General features: G+C 41.9%; 1 protein-coding gene across 1 annotated transcript; it reads right to left on the minus strand.

The window, feature by feature from the left end:
- Positions 1–14,773: 14,773 nt before the first annotated feature.
- Positions 14,774–15,424, minus strand: LOC104811321. The gene has a single exon (XM_010537981.1). The coding sequence runs from the start codon at positions 15,422–15,424 to the stop codon at positions 14,774–14,776; it is 651 nt and encodes a 216-aa protein (XP_010536283.1).
- Positions 15,425–17,496: the final 2,072 nt, after the last annotated feature.

Here is a 17,496-nt window from a genome sequence, read left to right on the forward strand (position 1 = left end):
GGTTCTCGAGGCTGTTGCCACTGCGAATGGGCCTACAGGGTCACACACCATTAGGGATGGACTTATATGTGAAGTTTCGGAAAGGAAGACTTGTATTTGGTCGGAAAAACCGTTTTCGGATCAAATTAGAGTGTCGGGACGTTTTCAGCCTTCTGACTCGGACCTAGTCAGTATTTGACTCGGACCGAGTCAGTTCCATGCTGGTCGAAGCCCAGAAAGTGTTTTGGGCTTGGCTGATGTTTTGACTCGGTCGAGTCAAAGTTTTGACTCGGACCGAGTCAATACTCAATGGGCCGAGTCAAGAGGTGACAATGGGCTTGGGCTGATTCGTTCTGACTCGACCGAGTCAGAGTTCTGACTCGGACCGAGTCAATACTCGGAAAAAGTCTCTTTTCACAAGGATTAGGGTTTGTAACTTATAAGGAGGTATTGGACGCCGTCCTCAACCTAAGAAAAACTTACAGAACCCTAAGACAAATCTAGAACACAAGAAAATCGTTCCTTTTGAGGATCTAGTTCTAGGGATTCGATCCCAAGTCTTGAAAACCCTATTCACTTCACAGATCCTAGCAGATCAGTTCCAAAAGCGTTTGGAATCCTTCCCGTCGGTGTGGATACGTGTAGAGGAGTTGTACTTTCAGCTCTTGGTGATTAAAACAGGCCCTGGATCGATTGCTACTTTCAGATCTTCAGGAAAGAGGTAAGTATTCGATTCCTACGGTGATATACACGATTAAACGGGGTTTTACGGATGATTTTGGTTGCGTGTGATGTTTGACTAGGTTTAGATTATTCTTCCGCTGCATGAAACCTAGTAAACCAAACCCTAGATCGATATGATCGCATGCTAGGAATCCGTAGCGAAAACCAACAATTAGAACATGATGAGCCTTCTGTTGGGGACGACAGTTGTTGACGACGGCAAAACTCCACAATTCGAGCGATTCCAGATAAGTACCTGAAATTAAAAGATTATTTTGTCGAGGCCTCTGAAACATAGTTTTCTTAAGTTCGATTTCCGTGCCACCTCTAAAGCTTCGAGGCTACTGGAGCACAGTGAACTCCCAGGATACAACGACCGCGTATTTGGAAGAAGCTTTCCAAATACCAAGCGAGGTTAGAGAGAGATATGAGCAAATATGTGAATGCTTTTTTTTTCTCTAGAATGCTTATTTTCTCTCTTTTATGAGCTAACCAAGACCCATATTTATAGTAGAGGGGAGAATCTCAAAATAAAATCAATTTGATTTTCAAAATTCAAATTAAATTTTATCTTGATATTATCTCAATTTTATCTCAATCATATTTGATAGATTTTCTGCAGATTTGAATCCAATTTGAATTTCAAAATCAATCAAGAATATTCTCTCAATATTCTGCAGATCGTGTTTCTCACGGGCTAGGCCTGTTTTGATTCTATCAAATAAAACCAAATCCAACAATCCCTCACAAGAATCAAAATAGGGCCTTGGGTTAGGTGACCTAAATGAATCTCATGCAACTAATGCATTGTATGCAAATGATGTGCAATGCAAAATTTACTAATAGAGAGTTTACTGTATCCAGAAAGGTAGTTTTACCTTTGAACCTTCCGTAGTGAAATACTATCGGATGTACTTGCTAAACAGTGAACGCGATGTCTTGAACTATTCAAATTTTTTATACACCAAGATAACAGTACTCACACAGCACCCTCTCTCTCTCTTGTCAGTCCATTTGTTGTGCCCATTATGGCCCTGGGATAGCAACTGGTAGATTTCATCAAATACTCTAGAGAAATAGCCATTTTTTCATTCTCATAGGAGCGGCCCACTTCATACTTGAAATAGGAGATTTCTCTTTCAGAGTATCTCAATATACTCCACTCTCGTAGGACATAAGAGAATCTTTAAGAGCATAAACTCAGCCTTCCCAATTTGTATCACTCTTATCATAGGAATGTGAAGAGACATCAGACTCGAGTGATCCCATCGACCACCCCATAATTCGGTTGTCCCATTGAACCCAACACTGGTAGTTTGTCCAGATAGGTTGGGTTTGTTGGGATTCCTGGGATCTCTAGAGCGAAACTAATTCCTAAGAGATCGGTTCTAAGATTTGCGCAGCGGATGTAAAACACATTTTTTTATGAAACCCTAAAACCTAGCATGCATGATCTTGTAGAAACGTTAGAAGGCATACCTCAATCGATCCGAGGCCTGTATCAATAGAAGAATTCGTCCGATCATTAAAGGCAGGAAGAATACCTCGCCCTCTACACGTATCCACACGGTGGAAAGGATTCCAACGGTTGGAACTCGTCTGCTAGGGCTGAAGAACACGTTCTTCTTTGCGCAAGGGTTTCAGGGATCTAACTTAGGGTTTTTCGATCTCAAAACTCTCTCAAAAAGTCTGTGAAATCGTCCTCAAGAGGTTAGGAGGCGTTTCCCAAAGTTCATAGACCTAAAAACCCTAACTAGAGTCAAATAATGAAATCCCAACATCTGGACCAATCGGTCTGTAGTATTTTCGGGCTGAACAACATTTGCACGTCACCTCTAGACCGATCGGTCTACGTCTAGACCAGAGCTTTCAGTGTCTTGTACTTTTCAGTACGCGCTAGCTCCTCAAACATGGTCTTGAGCTGGTTGATCATATCAAACACGCTCTATGCAGATTCGGGGCCATGCTTCCCAACATGAGAAAGGAGATCTCGTTGTCGTCAGTCTGATGCTTCAACCAAGCATTCTTGACGGCTCTCGTGGCACTGGCCGCAGGCTCTGGTGGTAGAGCCCTTCCAAGACGTACGACTTCTCATCGTGCTTGAGAACAATTCTCAAGTTACGATACTAGTCTAAGAAGTTCGTCCCGGTTAACTTATCCTTCTCAAGGATAGATCGCATCGTCAATCTCGGTACACTACCGGTTGACGCCATGTCCTAAAAAAGACAAAGCACAACGAACAAAAACAAAATTCAGATTCTATCAATGATCTACTACCAGCTAGTCCATCATCAATCAATGACAACATAGATGCATATACAAGCTATATTCCCATAAAAAAAAATAATCCTACAATAATTATCTATATGGGACTAAGATCCATATTTCATATAAAATTGAGTTGTTAGACTCACTCTTATGCTATTTAGGTAGACATCTAATGTCAATCACATCCAATGTGATTCTTAGATCCTTTATGAGACTATGATATCAAATATCATTGCATACTCGTCTCATCTGTACCGTTAAGTCTCAAGTCAAACTCGACAACTTAACCTAAGCTAAACCATATTCAAGCTGTGGGAACCACGATTTCTCACCCTGCCTCACAAAGATAATCCGGCACGCTCAGCTTTGGCATGACCCATGTTATGGACGATGGATGTCTTGACAAGTGCTCTAGTAATGGAAGGTACACGCTTAGCATTACATAAAAGGGTTTTTTAAAACCACACTTAGATCAAGCATCTGCTTTCAAGCTATGAGAACCACCATTTCTCCATCTTGCCTCATCAAGATAGCACGACACACCCAGCTTTGGCATGGCCCATGACACGTACGATCGAGACTTTGACAAGTGCTTTACTCATAGAGCTCCTAGATCTAACCGATTTTGTCCCGGTTAACTTATCCTTCTCAAGGATAGATCGCATCGTCAATCTCGGTACACTACCGGTTGACGCCATGTCCTACAAAAAAAGACAAAGCACAACGAACAAAAACAAAATGCAGATTCTATCAATGATCTACTACCAGCTAGTCCATCATCAATCAATGACAACATAGATGCATATACAAGCTATATTCCCATAAAGAAAAATAATCCTACAATAATTATCTATATGGGACTAAGATCCATATTTCATATAAAATTGAGTTGTTAGACTCACTCTTATGCTATTTAGGTAGACATCTAATGTCAATCACATCCAATGTGATTCTTAGATCCTTTATGAGACTATGATATCAAATATCATTGCATACTCGTCTCATCTGTACCGTTAAGTCTCAAGTCAAACTCGACAACTTAACCTAAGCTAAACCATATTCAAGCTGTGGGAACCACGATTTCTCACCCTGCCTCACAAAGATAATCCGGCACGCTCAGCTTTGGCATGACCCATGTTATCGACGATGGATGCCTTGACAAGTGCTCTAGTAATGGAAGGTACACGCTTAGCATTACATAAAAGGGTTTTTTAAAACCACACTTAGATCAAGCATCTGCTTTCAAGCTATGAGAACCATCATTTCTCCATCTTGCCTCATCAAGATAGCACGACACACCCAGCTTTGGCATGGCCCATGACACGTACGATCGAGACTTTGACAAGTGCTTTACTCATAGAGCTCCTAGATCTAACCGATTTCCGTCCCGGTTAACTTATCCTTCTCAAGGATAGATCGCATCGTCAATCTCGGTATACTACAGGTTGACGCCATGTCCTACAAAAAAAGACAAAGCACAACGAACAAAAACAAAATGCAGATTCTATCAATGATCTACTACCAGCTAGTCCATCATCAATCAATGACAACATAGATGCATATACAAGCTATATTCCCATAAAGAAAAATAATCCTACAATAATTATCTATATGGGACTAAGATCCATATTTCATATAAAATTGAGTTGTTAGACTCACTCTTATGCTATTTAGGTAGACATCTAATGTCAATCACATCCAATGTGATTCTTAGATCCTTTATGAGACTATGATATCAAATATCATTGCATACTCGTCTCATCTGTACCGTTAAGTCTCAAGTCAAACTCGACAACTTAACCTAAGCTAAACCATATTCAAGCTGTGGGAACCACGATTTCTCACCCTGCCTCACAAAGATAATCCGGCACGCTCAGCTTTGGCATGACCCATGTTATGGACGATGGATGTCTTGACAAGTGCTCTAGTAATGGAAGGTACACGCTTAGCATTACATAAAAGGGTTTTTTAAAACCACACTTAGATCAAGCATCTGCTTTCAAGCTATGAGAACCACCATTTCTCCATCTTGCCTCATCAAGATAGCACGACACACCCAGCTTTGGCATGGCCCATGACACGTACGATCGAGACTTTGACAAGTGCTTTACTCATAGAGCTCCTAGATCTAACCGATTTTTGTACAACGATTGTATGAATCAAATCAAGGATCAACCAGTGATCCTTGATCAGATGTGTTACATAATCCGAATAGACCATCCATTCAATTACATAATCCCAATCCCGAAGCTCCCACTCAATCAAGCATATCTAATATCTTGATTAAGTTACATGCATTCATTCACTATGGACCATCCAAACGAACGACTCATGTTATTCTGAATCACAGTTGATCGGGTTAAGCAACTATTGTTCGAACCAGATCTCGGAATGAAGAACCAGAAATTTTGGTCTAACCTCGGGACATGGACCGATCGGTCAAGAGCCTGGATCGATCGGTCTACGCGATTCAGTCAGAACGGTCCAGACCTTTCGGTCTGAACATCCAGACCGTTCGGTCTTGGCCTAGACCGATCGGTCCACATGTGTGGACCGTTCAGTCCAGACCTGTCGGTCCAACCGACACACGAAACCCTAGACCGATCGGTGCAGAGGACTAGACCGATCGGTCCAGGCGAAAAACGTGATCAGATCTCGTTTTCGTCGTTTCGGCCCCGTTTCTGACCCGAATTCAACCCGGTTTTTGCCTGCGAACTCAGAATTCGAACATCGAATGTGAAATATACTCTAGATCTACAATCAATTCATACATAGCATCAAAGTAAACATGGATTCAAACGATTCAAATCCTATAACGTGCGTGATCGGGTTCTAACAAAATCATACAAAGCAACCAGGCTCTGATACCACTGTTGGGATTCCTGGGATCTCTAGAGCGAATCTAATTCCTAAGAGATCGGTTCTAGGTTTGCGCAACGGATGTAAAACAAAATTTTTTATGAAACCCTAAAACCTAGTATGCAAGATCTTGTAGAAATGTTAGAACGCTTACCTCAATCGATCTGGGATCTGTATCAATTGACGTGTTCGTCTGATCACAAAAGGGAGGAAGATTACCTCGTCCTCTACACGTATCCACACGGCGGAAAGGATTCCAACGGTTGGCACTCGTCTGCTAGGACTGAAGAACGCTTTCTTCTTTGCGCAAGGGTTAGATCCACAATCAAATCATGCATAGCATCAAAGCAAACATGGATTCAAACGATTCAATTTCGATAACGTGCGTGATCGAGTTCTAACAAAATCATACAGAGAAACCAAGCTCTAATACCACTGTTGGGATTCCTGGGATCTCTACAGCGAATCTAATTCCTAAGAGATCGGTTCTAGGGTTTGGGCAGCGGATGTAACACAAAATTTTTTATGAAACCCTAAAATCTAGCATGCATGATCTTGTAGAAACTTTAGAACGCTTACCTCAATCGATACGGGGCCTGTATCAATTGATGTGTTCGTCCGATCACTTAAGGCAGGAAGAATACCTCGCCCTCTACACGTATCCACACGGCGGAAAGGATTCCAACGGTTGGAACTCGTCTGCTAGGACTGAAGAACGCTTTGTTCATTGCGCAAGGATTTCAGGGATCTAACTTTTCGATCTCAAAGAGCTCTCAAAAGATCTGTGAAATCGTCCTCAAGAGGTTAGCAGGCGTTTCCTAAAAGTTAATCCCACTTAAAACCCTAATTAGAGTTAGTTAAGGAAATCCCGATGTCTGGACCGATCGGTCTGGAGATTTTTCAAGACCGAGCAATGATAACACGCAATATATCATGGATTTTTATATGATTCGTCCGACACATTTACCTGACTTTATGATATCTCGGACGTTTAAGTGCGTGTTTAGCTTCGGTTTCGCTTTGCTTTAATCTTTACAGGTACTATGCATTACGGGCGGAAAAAGGAGCGAAAACCAACCGAATTTGGAATCAGAAGCAAGAACCGATCATTTCAGGGCATTCCGAAACGATCATTTCGCCTCTCGGACAAGAACATAAGATTTACTCTGAAGGAGAAACTGATCGGTTCATTGTGAGAGAACCGATCGGTTCGATCGGTGGAAATTGAAGAATTGCTCAGAAATATGAACCGATCGGTTCACCATATGAAGAAACGATCGGTTCTCAGGCGAAGTTTTTGGAAACATTCCGATTTCGGCCAAAACAGAAAAAAATAAAAGGGAGAAAGCTTCTAGGTTTCAAGGCATTCCGAATTTTGAGCAGGATAGTCACCCAAGAGCAGAGAAAAAGAGGGATATTATCAGGAAGCAAGAGATTGGAGTAGAAGACGGAGATCACGAAGCCGAGAAATCGACTAAGAGTTTCTTCCTTATTCTATTTTACAATGTCTTGTTGTATTGATATGAACCCTGTCGTTTCGATGCGTAGCGAGTAATCCGCTTGCTGCGGGTTAGAGATTTGCTATGTAGGGATCTTTGGTTTTTAATTTCAGACTATGTGGTATTATTTATTTGATTTAGTTTATTGAGTTGTGTTTAATGTGTTTGATCTTGTTGGCCACTTGATTGAATGAACTTAGGGTTTTAATTCGCATAGACATATGAGGTTCTAACCTGGAAATAACTCAATAAATAGAACAGGTATTGCATTGAGAGATGAATATTTGCCTAGGGATTATGATAGCGTTCGTTCATGCATCCAGGGATTTAGACTATTGAATCGAGAGATTAGTAGGATAAAGCCCGGATAGTGAGGTTAGACTCGAGAGAGTTAATCTCTACTTTAGAAACCACATAATTCCTGTATTGGATAGATAAACCACTTCGTTTGCATCTTTTGAAAGATCCTTGCATGTAAAGCAATCCCAAAGCCTGCAGTGTTTTCCATTGATTGTCCACAACCGTTTTAGTTAATTGCTTTGTTCTCGACATTCCATTCTCCACAACCGTTTTAACTACTTTGCTTAATTTTGTCCCTGTGTTCGACCCTAGCTACTACACACGATCCGTACACTTGCGGAATTTGTTGAGTCTAGGAGTTTATCACTTGATCGAAATTTATTCACCTAGATTTGCGACATCAAGCAACATTTGCACGCCACCTCTGGATCGATCGGTCTACGTCTGGACCAAACGGTCTGGCCTCCGCTCCACCGGGATTTTCTTGTCTTTTCTCGCGCATTTGTCCTTTCCTGTGTGTGTGACCCTGTAGGATCATCCGATATAGTAGTATAACCCGAAATCTCCATTTCGGTTATCAAGTCGTAGGCGCTATCTAGCAAGACACTATGACTACATATCTCGAATAGAGTTTGTTCATGATCTTACGAACGACTGTGATGATTCCGGTTGATGATCCTTTTGTATCACGATATCATATGTCGAACATAAGGCATGGACAAGTCACCTTATCTGATTCGACTGCTTTCTCGTTCACTGAGTTCGACTGTGTGAAATAGACGACGCTCGTCTATAGTGCGACCACACATTTCTACAGTTTTGCTCAACGAGGGGCCCAGCGATATCTCTCTCTTTTACGATCCCATCTTGACTATCTACAATCCAGCACATGATTCATTTCGTACCTGATACACGCCTTTATAGTCCTCCTATTACCAATGCGCATTCGAGTTGTTAAAGGACAGACTAACCAACTCTCCCTTATTGGCTTTACCAAACTTTCCAATCATGGAACCGTCATATGAGATTCAAGTCATGACGCTAGTCCATGTGACAATCTCATGCGGGTCAATCCAGTATTTCGTTCTCCAACAAATACCTATGATTGTGATCGTATCCAATACCTATGATCATCTCTATGATCATTAATCACACATCATACTAGTCTTAGTACATCATTATTCCTACAATGACATATGACTAGGGAGTTTATTATTGTTCATAACAGTACATAGATTTCATAACATACTAAGTATGCAAAACATGTAATGAATCAAACACTCATCCATAAAACCATAGAAAGTGTCAATACATCAAATGTATCAAAATAAAGCTCGCAAAACAGTACATCATAGAGCACTAAACCAACAATCCCATCTTGACTATCTACAATCCAGCACATGATTCGTTTTGTACCTGATACACGCCTTTATAATCCTCCTGTTACGCAGAACGTTTGACGTATTCAAAGTACGCAACTCCTCATGTTGGATTCCGTAGATATCTCAGGTCTTAGGATCCAATCATGGAACCGTCATATGAGATTCAAATCATGACTCTAGTCCATGTGACAATCTCATGCGGGTCAATCCATTATTCCGTTCTCCAACTAATACCTATGATTGTGATCGTATCCAATACCTATGATCATCTCTATGATCATCAATCATACTTCATACTAGCCGTAGTATATCATTATTCCCACAATGACATATGACAATGGAGTTTAGTATTGTTCATAACAATACATGGATTTCATAACATATTAAAGTATGCACAATACGTAATGAATCAAATACTCATCCATAAAACCATAGAAAGTGTCAACACATCAAATGTATCATAAGAAAGCTCATACAACAGTTCATCATAGAGCATAAAACCAACAATCTCCCACTTGCTTTAATCATGGACTGCTAAACATCTAATGCCCAAATCCCTAACATGACCCTCATGCTTCGACGAAGGGAGAGGTTTCGTCAACGGATCGGCAATGTTGTCATCTATCGACACTCTGCAAATGTGCACGTCTCCTCTTTCTATGATCTCTCTAATAAGGTGAAATCGTCTGAGTATATGTTTGGATTATTGATGTGACCTAGGTTCTTTCGCTTGTGCGATTGCTCCATTGTTGTCACAATACAAAGCAATGGGGCTATCAGTACTAGGAATGACACCCAAGTCGCCAACGAACTTTCTGATCCAAACAGCTTCCTTTGTTGCGTCCAACGTTGCAATATACTCAGCTTCTGTAGTAGAATCTGCAACGATCGCTTGCTTAGAACTCTTCCAGCTAACAGTGCCTCCGTTCAAGCAGAAGACATAGCCAGACTACGATCTGTAGTCATCCGAGTCTGACTGAAATATAGCATCGATGTATCCTTAACAGTGAGCTCGTCTTCTGACCCACTGTATACCAAGAATACATCCTTAGTTCTTCTCAAGTACTTTAGGATGTTCTTGACGGCGATCCACTGTGACTCACCTGGATCTAACTGGTATCTACTCGTAATGCTCAACGCATAGGATACATCCGGTCGAGTACAAAGCATGACATACATGATGGATCCAATTGCCGAAGCATATGGAATCCTATCCATGCGTTCTCGCTCATCAGGTGTCGTAGGACACTAACTCTTGCAGAGACCTGTGCCACTGCTCATCCGTAAGGCTCCTTTCTTGGAATCTTACATCTTGAACCGTTTCAAGACCTTGTCGATGTAGGTATTCTGACTCAATCCTAGAAGACGCCTCGATCTATCTCTATAGATCTTAATGCATAAAATATAGGTCGTTTCTCCTAGGTCCTTCATAGAAAACTGCGTTCCTAGCCAAGACTTTACGTCTTGCAAGGTAGGAACGTCATCATGTACACATCCTCGGTCAAGTTCCCGTTAACGAACGCGGTCTTGACATTCATTTGCCATATCTCATAGTCGTAATATGCGGCTATGGCAAGGAGGATCCTAATGGACTTCAACATTACTACAGGGAAAAGGTCTCATCATAGTCAATACTATGAATTTGACGGAATTCTTTCGCCACAAGTCGTGCCTTATACGTGTGAACGTTGCCATCCATGTCGGTCTTCTTCTTGAAGATCCACTTGCATCCGATGGGTTTTATCCCTTCAGATGCATCAACTAGAATCTACACTTGGTTGTCTAACATGGATTGCATCTCAGACTTCATAGTCTCGCGCCATTTCTCGAAATCGGGACTCGCCATGGCCTCTGGGTATGTGGATGGCTCATCATGTCCTAATAACATGAGCTCTTCATTCCCAGTCACGAGAAATCCATATCTCACAGGCTCTTGGCGAATCCTGCCTGATCTCCGAGGTTCACTAGTCGAAGGTTGAGTCACAACCGGTAGTGAAACAGGTTGAACGTCTTCAACTTGTTCACTCGGCTCAGCGTCTACTTGTTGCTCTCGAACTTCCTCAAGTTCAATCCTACTCCCACTAACTCTTTTGGAGACGAATTCTCGCTCCATAAAAGTCGCATTCCTCGCAATGAACACCTTTTCTCTACCGGAATGTAGAAGTAGTAACCCTTAGTTTTCTTAGGGTAGCCCACAAATAAACACTTATCAGATTTGGAGAATAACTTATTAGTCGTTTGACGCTTCACGTAAGCGACGCAACCCCAAATTCTGACAAACGAAAACGCGAGATGCTTCCCCGTCCATATCTCATATGGCGTCGTTTCAGCCGACTTCGTTGGACTCCTGTTCCGCAGATACACAACGGTCTCTAAAGCATAGACCCAAAAAGACTTCGAAGATCTTCTGACTCATCATTGACCGAACCATGTCTAACGTTCCACTGTGGCGTTCCAGGAGGAGTTAGTTGTGATACAATACCACAATCAACCAGATAGTCAGTAAACTCTTGACTCATATAATCGCCACCATGATCAGATCGAAGTGTCTTGATCGTCTTGCCAAGCTGGTTCTGTACATTGTTTCTGAAAGCCTTGAACGTTTTAAGTGTTTCAGACTTATGTTTCATCAAATAGACATAACCGTATCTATTGAAATCATCAGTGAACGTAATGAAATACAGATAACCTCCTCTAGCTGGACAACTCATTAGTCCGCATACGTCACTATGTATGAGAGCCAATAACTTTGTCGCTCGCTGTCCTTTCCCTTTGAAAGGATGCTTCGTCATCTTTCCCATCAAACAACACTCGCAAGATTCAAGAGATTCAAAGTCAAATGAATCCAGAAGACCTTCATGATGAAGCTTCTGAATGCGTTTCTCGTTTATATGGCCTAGACGACAATGCCAGAGGAAGGTCGGGTTTAAGTCGTTCGGCTTAAACCGTTTAGCACTCACGTTATAGATGGACGATGTCGAGTTTGAAGGCTGATCATTCAAGACGTGTAAACTATTCACAAGACAACCATTACTATAGTAAATACTGCCTTGATAAATCATCAAACTCGAGTTCTCAATCTCAAATCGAAAATCATCCAAATCCAGACATGAAATAGAAATGATGTTTCTGCTAATGCAGGCACATAGTAACAATTACTTAATTCTAAAACAAGTCTAGAAGGAAGATACAACTCATAAACATCAGCACACAATGCAGCAACTCTTGCTCCATTTCCGACGCGCAGATCCGCTTCTCCCTTTGCTAGCATCCTACTTCTTCTTAGTCCCTGGACATTTCCACAAATGTGTGAGGCACTTCCGGTATCCAATACCCACGAAGATGTAGTACAGATGTTAGCTTCTATAACATGAATACCTGAGGCAGAAGCTTCACCAAGCTTGTTGTCCTTCAGATCCTCCAAGTAAAGGTGACAATTACGCTTCCAGTGTCCAACACTCCGCAGTAATGACAGTCACCCTTATCGGGCTTAGGCTTAGGCGTAGAGGTAACTTTTGTCTTTTTCGCCGCCTTCTTTTTCGCTTTACCCCGCCGCTTCTTGCCGGAGTTTTTCTCAATAGCAGGCACAGTCTTAGGGACCACGATATCCTGTTCAGCCGATTCCAACACCCCATGCAGTTCGGCTAAACTCTTAGTCATCCCATGCATATGGTACTGCATCACGAACTGATTATAGTCATCGGGTAATGACATCAGGATCAGGTCCACGGCCAAGTCACCATCGAGCTTCACTCCCATACGCTCAAGTTCCTCAATATGAGCTCTCATGTTGAGGACGTGGAGAGCTACCTCTCGGCATCTCTGTCTTCACCAGAGCTTTCAACGTCCTGTACTTTTCAGTATGCGCTAGCTCCTCAAACATGGTCTTGAGCTGGTTGATCATATCAAACACACTCTTCCCCTCAAACTGCCTCTTCAGATTCGAGGCCATGCTTCCCAACATGAGACAGGAGATCTCGTTGTCGTCAGTATGATGCTTCAACCAAGCATCCTTGACGGCTCTCGTGGCACTGGCCGCAGGCTCTGGTGGTAGAGCCCCTTCCAGGACATACGACTTCTTATCGTGCTTGAGAACTATTCTCAAGTTACGATACCAGTCTAAGAAGTTCGTCCCGGTCAACTTATTCTTCTTAAGGATAGATCGCATCGTCAAACTCGGTACACTAAAGGTTGTCACCATATCCTACAGAAAAAGACAAAGCAGAACGAAGAAAAACAAAATGCAGATTCTATCAATGATATACTACTAACTAGTCCATCATCAATCAATGACAACATAGATGCATATACAAGCTATACTTCCATAAAGAAAAATAACCCTACAATAATTTTCTATATGGGATTAAGATCCATATTTCACATAAGAATGAGTTGTTACACTCAGCCTTATGCTATTTAGGTAGACATCTAATGTCAATCACATCCAATGTGATTCTTAGATCCTTTATGAGACTATGATATCAAATATCATTGCATACTCGTCTCATCTGTACCGTTAAGTCTCTAGTCAAACTTGACAACTTAACCTAGTTAAACCATATTCAAGCTGTGGGAACCACGATTTCTCACCCTGCCTCACAAAGATAATCCGACACGCTCAGTTTTGGCATGACCCGTGTTACGGACGATCGATGCCTTGACAAGTGCTCTAGTAATGGAAGGTACACGCTTAGCATTACATAAAAGGGATTCTTAAAACCACACTTAGATCAAGCATCTACATTCAAGCTATGAGAACCACCATTTCTCCATCTTGCCTTACCAAGATAATACGGCACACCCAGCTTTGGCATGGCCCATGACACGTACGATCGAGGTCTTGACAAGTCCTTTACTCGTAGAGCTCCTAGATCTAACCGGTTTCTGTGCAACGATTGTACGAATCAAATCAAGGATCAACCATTGTTCCTTGATCAGATGTATTACATAATCCGAATAGACCATCCATTAGATTACGTAATCCCAATCCCGACACTCAATCAAGCATATCTAATATATTGATTAAGTTACATGCATTAATTCACTATGGACTATCCAAACGAACGAATCATGTTATTCTGAATCACAGTTCATCGGGTCCAGGCGAAAATGTGATTAGATCTCGTTTTCGTCGTTTCTGCCCCGTTTCAAACCCGAATTCGATCCGGTTTTCGCCTGTGAACTCAGAATTTGAACCTCTTGCACACTATGTAAAAAGAATATGAAATATACTCTAGATCTACAATCAATTCATGCATAGCATCCAAAAGCAAACACGGATTCAAACGATTCAAATCCTATAACGTTCGTGATCGGGTTCTAACAAAATCGTACAGAAAAACCAGGCTCTGATACCACTGTTGGGATTCCTGGGATCTCTAGAGTGAATCTAATTCCTAAGAGACCGGTTCTAGGGTTTGCGCAGCGGATGTAAAACAAAAATTTTATGAAACCCTAAAACCTAGCATGCATGATCTTGTAGAAACGTTAGAACGCTTACCTCAATCGATCCGGGGATCAATTGAGGTGTTCGTTCGATCACAAAAGGGAGGAAGATTACCTTGCCCTCTATACGTATCCACACAGCGGAAAGGATTCCAACAGTTGGAACTTGTCTGCTAGGACTGAAGAACGCTTTCTTCTTTGCGCAAGGATTTCAGGGATCTAACTATGAATTTTTCTATCTCAAAGCTTTTGACCATTGATTGTCTCCACTTTTGACTTTGGTAAGTTGGTGGATGTTGAGTCATTTTGGTGTCACGCTTACATCATCTCCTCTTTTGGGCTTTCAAGAAGCCTTATTAAGTTTGTGGGCTTGAACATTGGGCCTTTGTTGTTGGTTGGACTTGGAGTGATGTTTGGGCCACTAATATGTTTTATTAGCCTATTTCTGAACTCCCCTTGAATCATACGCACGAAAGCCGCTTGCAGTCTTTTGACCCTAGCTCGTGTCAATGGCCCTTGCACTTGAAGCTCCTCTTGGACATTTGAATGAGGTCGATCCTGTGTCCTAGTGATGTCCTCATCATTCTCTTCCTCTTCAAAAGGATTTGTCCTCAAATCTTGTTCATCATCTGCATCAAAAGGAGAAAAGTCAGCAACGTTGAAAGTAGGACTAACGCCATACCCACCTGGAAGTTTAATTTTGTAGGCGTTGTTGTTGATCTGTTCAAGAACCCGAAAAGGGCCTTCGCCTCTTGGCATCAACTTCGACTTCCTCTGACTAGAAAAACATTCCTTTCGCATATGAACCCACACCAAGTCCCTAGGCTTGAAAACAACCTCTATACGTCCCTTGTTAGCTTGCTTGGTGTATTGTTCCGTACGCCTCTCGATATTCTTCCTCGCTTTCTCATGTATCTGCTTCACAAACTCGGCCCTTTTCTTTCCATCAAGGTTAGTTTGTTCAGACATAGGTAAGGGACTCAAATCTAACGGAGTAGTTGGATTAAGCCCATACACAATCTCAAATGGAGAAAAACGAGTAGCATTATGCACATATCGATTATATGCAAATTCAACATGTGGTAAACAGTCTTCCCACATTTTAATATTCTTGCTAATCAATGCCCTAAGCAATGTGAATAGTGTTCTATTAACTACCTCAGTCTGTGTTGGTTTTAATGCTCTACGATGATCCGTGATATGACATTTTGACTACGTACTGATTCATTGGTTTATGAATGCATTACTTTTCCCGTTATATGATTGGCATGTTTGTTATATTACGATATCAATACCTACATCAGACGCATCACATTCAATCTCAAAGGTCTTCTCGAAATTAGGAAGCGGAAGGAGTGGTGCATGCGTCAACTTCCCTTTTAGGGGCTGCGATAGTGCTAAAATCCTTGACAAATCGTCGGTAGAATACAGCCAATCCATGGAAGCTCCTAACTGCTCCAACGGTGGTAGGTGTCGGCCAATTCTGTATCGCCTCTACCTTCTCTTCGTCCACCTGTATCCCCTGCTCGCTCACAACGAATCCTAGAAACACAAGTTTGTTAGTACAAAACGTGCATTTCTTAAGATTCGCATAGAGTTTCTCTTCTCTAAAAACATCTAATAAAACCTTACGATGCTCTATATGATCGCTAGTCGATTTGCTGTATATCAAGATATCATCAAAATAAACAACAACAAATCTCCCAATGAACTTCCTAAGCACATGGTTCATCAAGCGCATAAAGGTACTAGGTGCATTACTAATTCCAAATGGCATGACTAACCACTCATATAATCCTAACTTAGTCTTGAATGCAGTCTTCCATTCATCTCCCTCGCGCATCCTAATCTGATGGTATCCACTCTTAAGATCTATCTTAGAAAACACTCTAGAGCCATGCAACTCATCTAACATATCATCTAGCCTAGGAATGGGATAGTGATACTTCACCGTGATATTGTTGATTGTGCGACAATCAACACACATCCTCCAAGAGCCGTCCTTCTTAGGCACCAGAATGACAGGAACTGCACAAGGTGACATGCTCTCCCGCACGTATCCCTTCTCCATAAGTTCTGTAACGTGCCTTTGAAGCTCCTTTGTCTCCTCGAGATTTGTCTGATATGCCGGTTTGTTCGGTATGCTCGCTCCTGGGACAAAGTCTATCTGATGCTCGATACCTCTAAGTGGAGGTAAGCCATGGGGTGTCTCATCTGGAAACACATCCTGAAAATCCAGCAAAAGATCAAAGACATCACGAGGAAGAGTAGATGGTAACTCGTTAGTGAACAGGACCTCTTTGTACATAAGTACTATCATCGGTCGACTTGAAAGTAAGGCTTTCTTTACATCTCTCCCTCTCGAAAGAAGTAGTGTGTTTGAGCTCTCGGGTTTGCTCTCAAAGGCTTTTTTCTGGGTTTCACTCAAGAACTCTCGATCTTTTGGTGTATCACTCTTGGATTCACTCATCCCATGCTTCTTCTCGTTCTTGAGCATCCGCAATTGATCTTCGCATACCTCTTTAGGAGTAAGAGGTATTAGTCGCATCGGTTTCCCATGGTACTCAAATGTGTAGCGGTTGGTATAACCATCATGGGTAGCTCGCACGTCAAACTGCCATGGCCTACCAAGAAGCATATGACCTGCATGCATCGATACTACATCGCAAAGTACCTCATCTTCATACTTACCAATGCGGAAAGACACTCGAACTTGCTTGAATACCCGTGCCTCTCCACTATCATTAAGCCATTGTAGCATATAAGATCTTGGGTGTTTCGTAGTGGGCAAGTTCAGCTTCTCTACAAGTTATGTGCTAGCCACATTAGTGCAGCTTCCATCGTCTGTGATGAAAATACATACCTTGCCTTGGACGTAGGCACGAGTGTGGAATATATTCTCCCATTGCTCATCTATTTCTTCTTTCACATTAATGTTGAGGGCTCTCCTTGCTACCAAAAGCTCTCCTTTGGCTGGAAACTGATCCATCCCATCACTAGCATAGTCATCGTCCACAACTTTCGTTGGTAAGTGTAATACC

Source organism: Tarenaya hassleriana, unplaced genomic scaffold (genome assembly GCF_000463585.1).
Source record: "Tarenaya hassleriana unplaced genomic scaffold, ASM46358v1 Cleome190, whole genome shotgun sequence".
In the NCBI taxonomy this organism is placed as follows: Eukaryota; Viridiplantae; Streptophyta; class Magnoliopsida; order Brassicales; family Cleomaceae; genus Tarenaya; species Tarenaya hassleriana.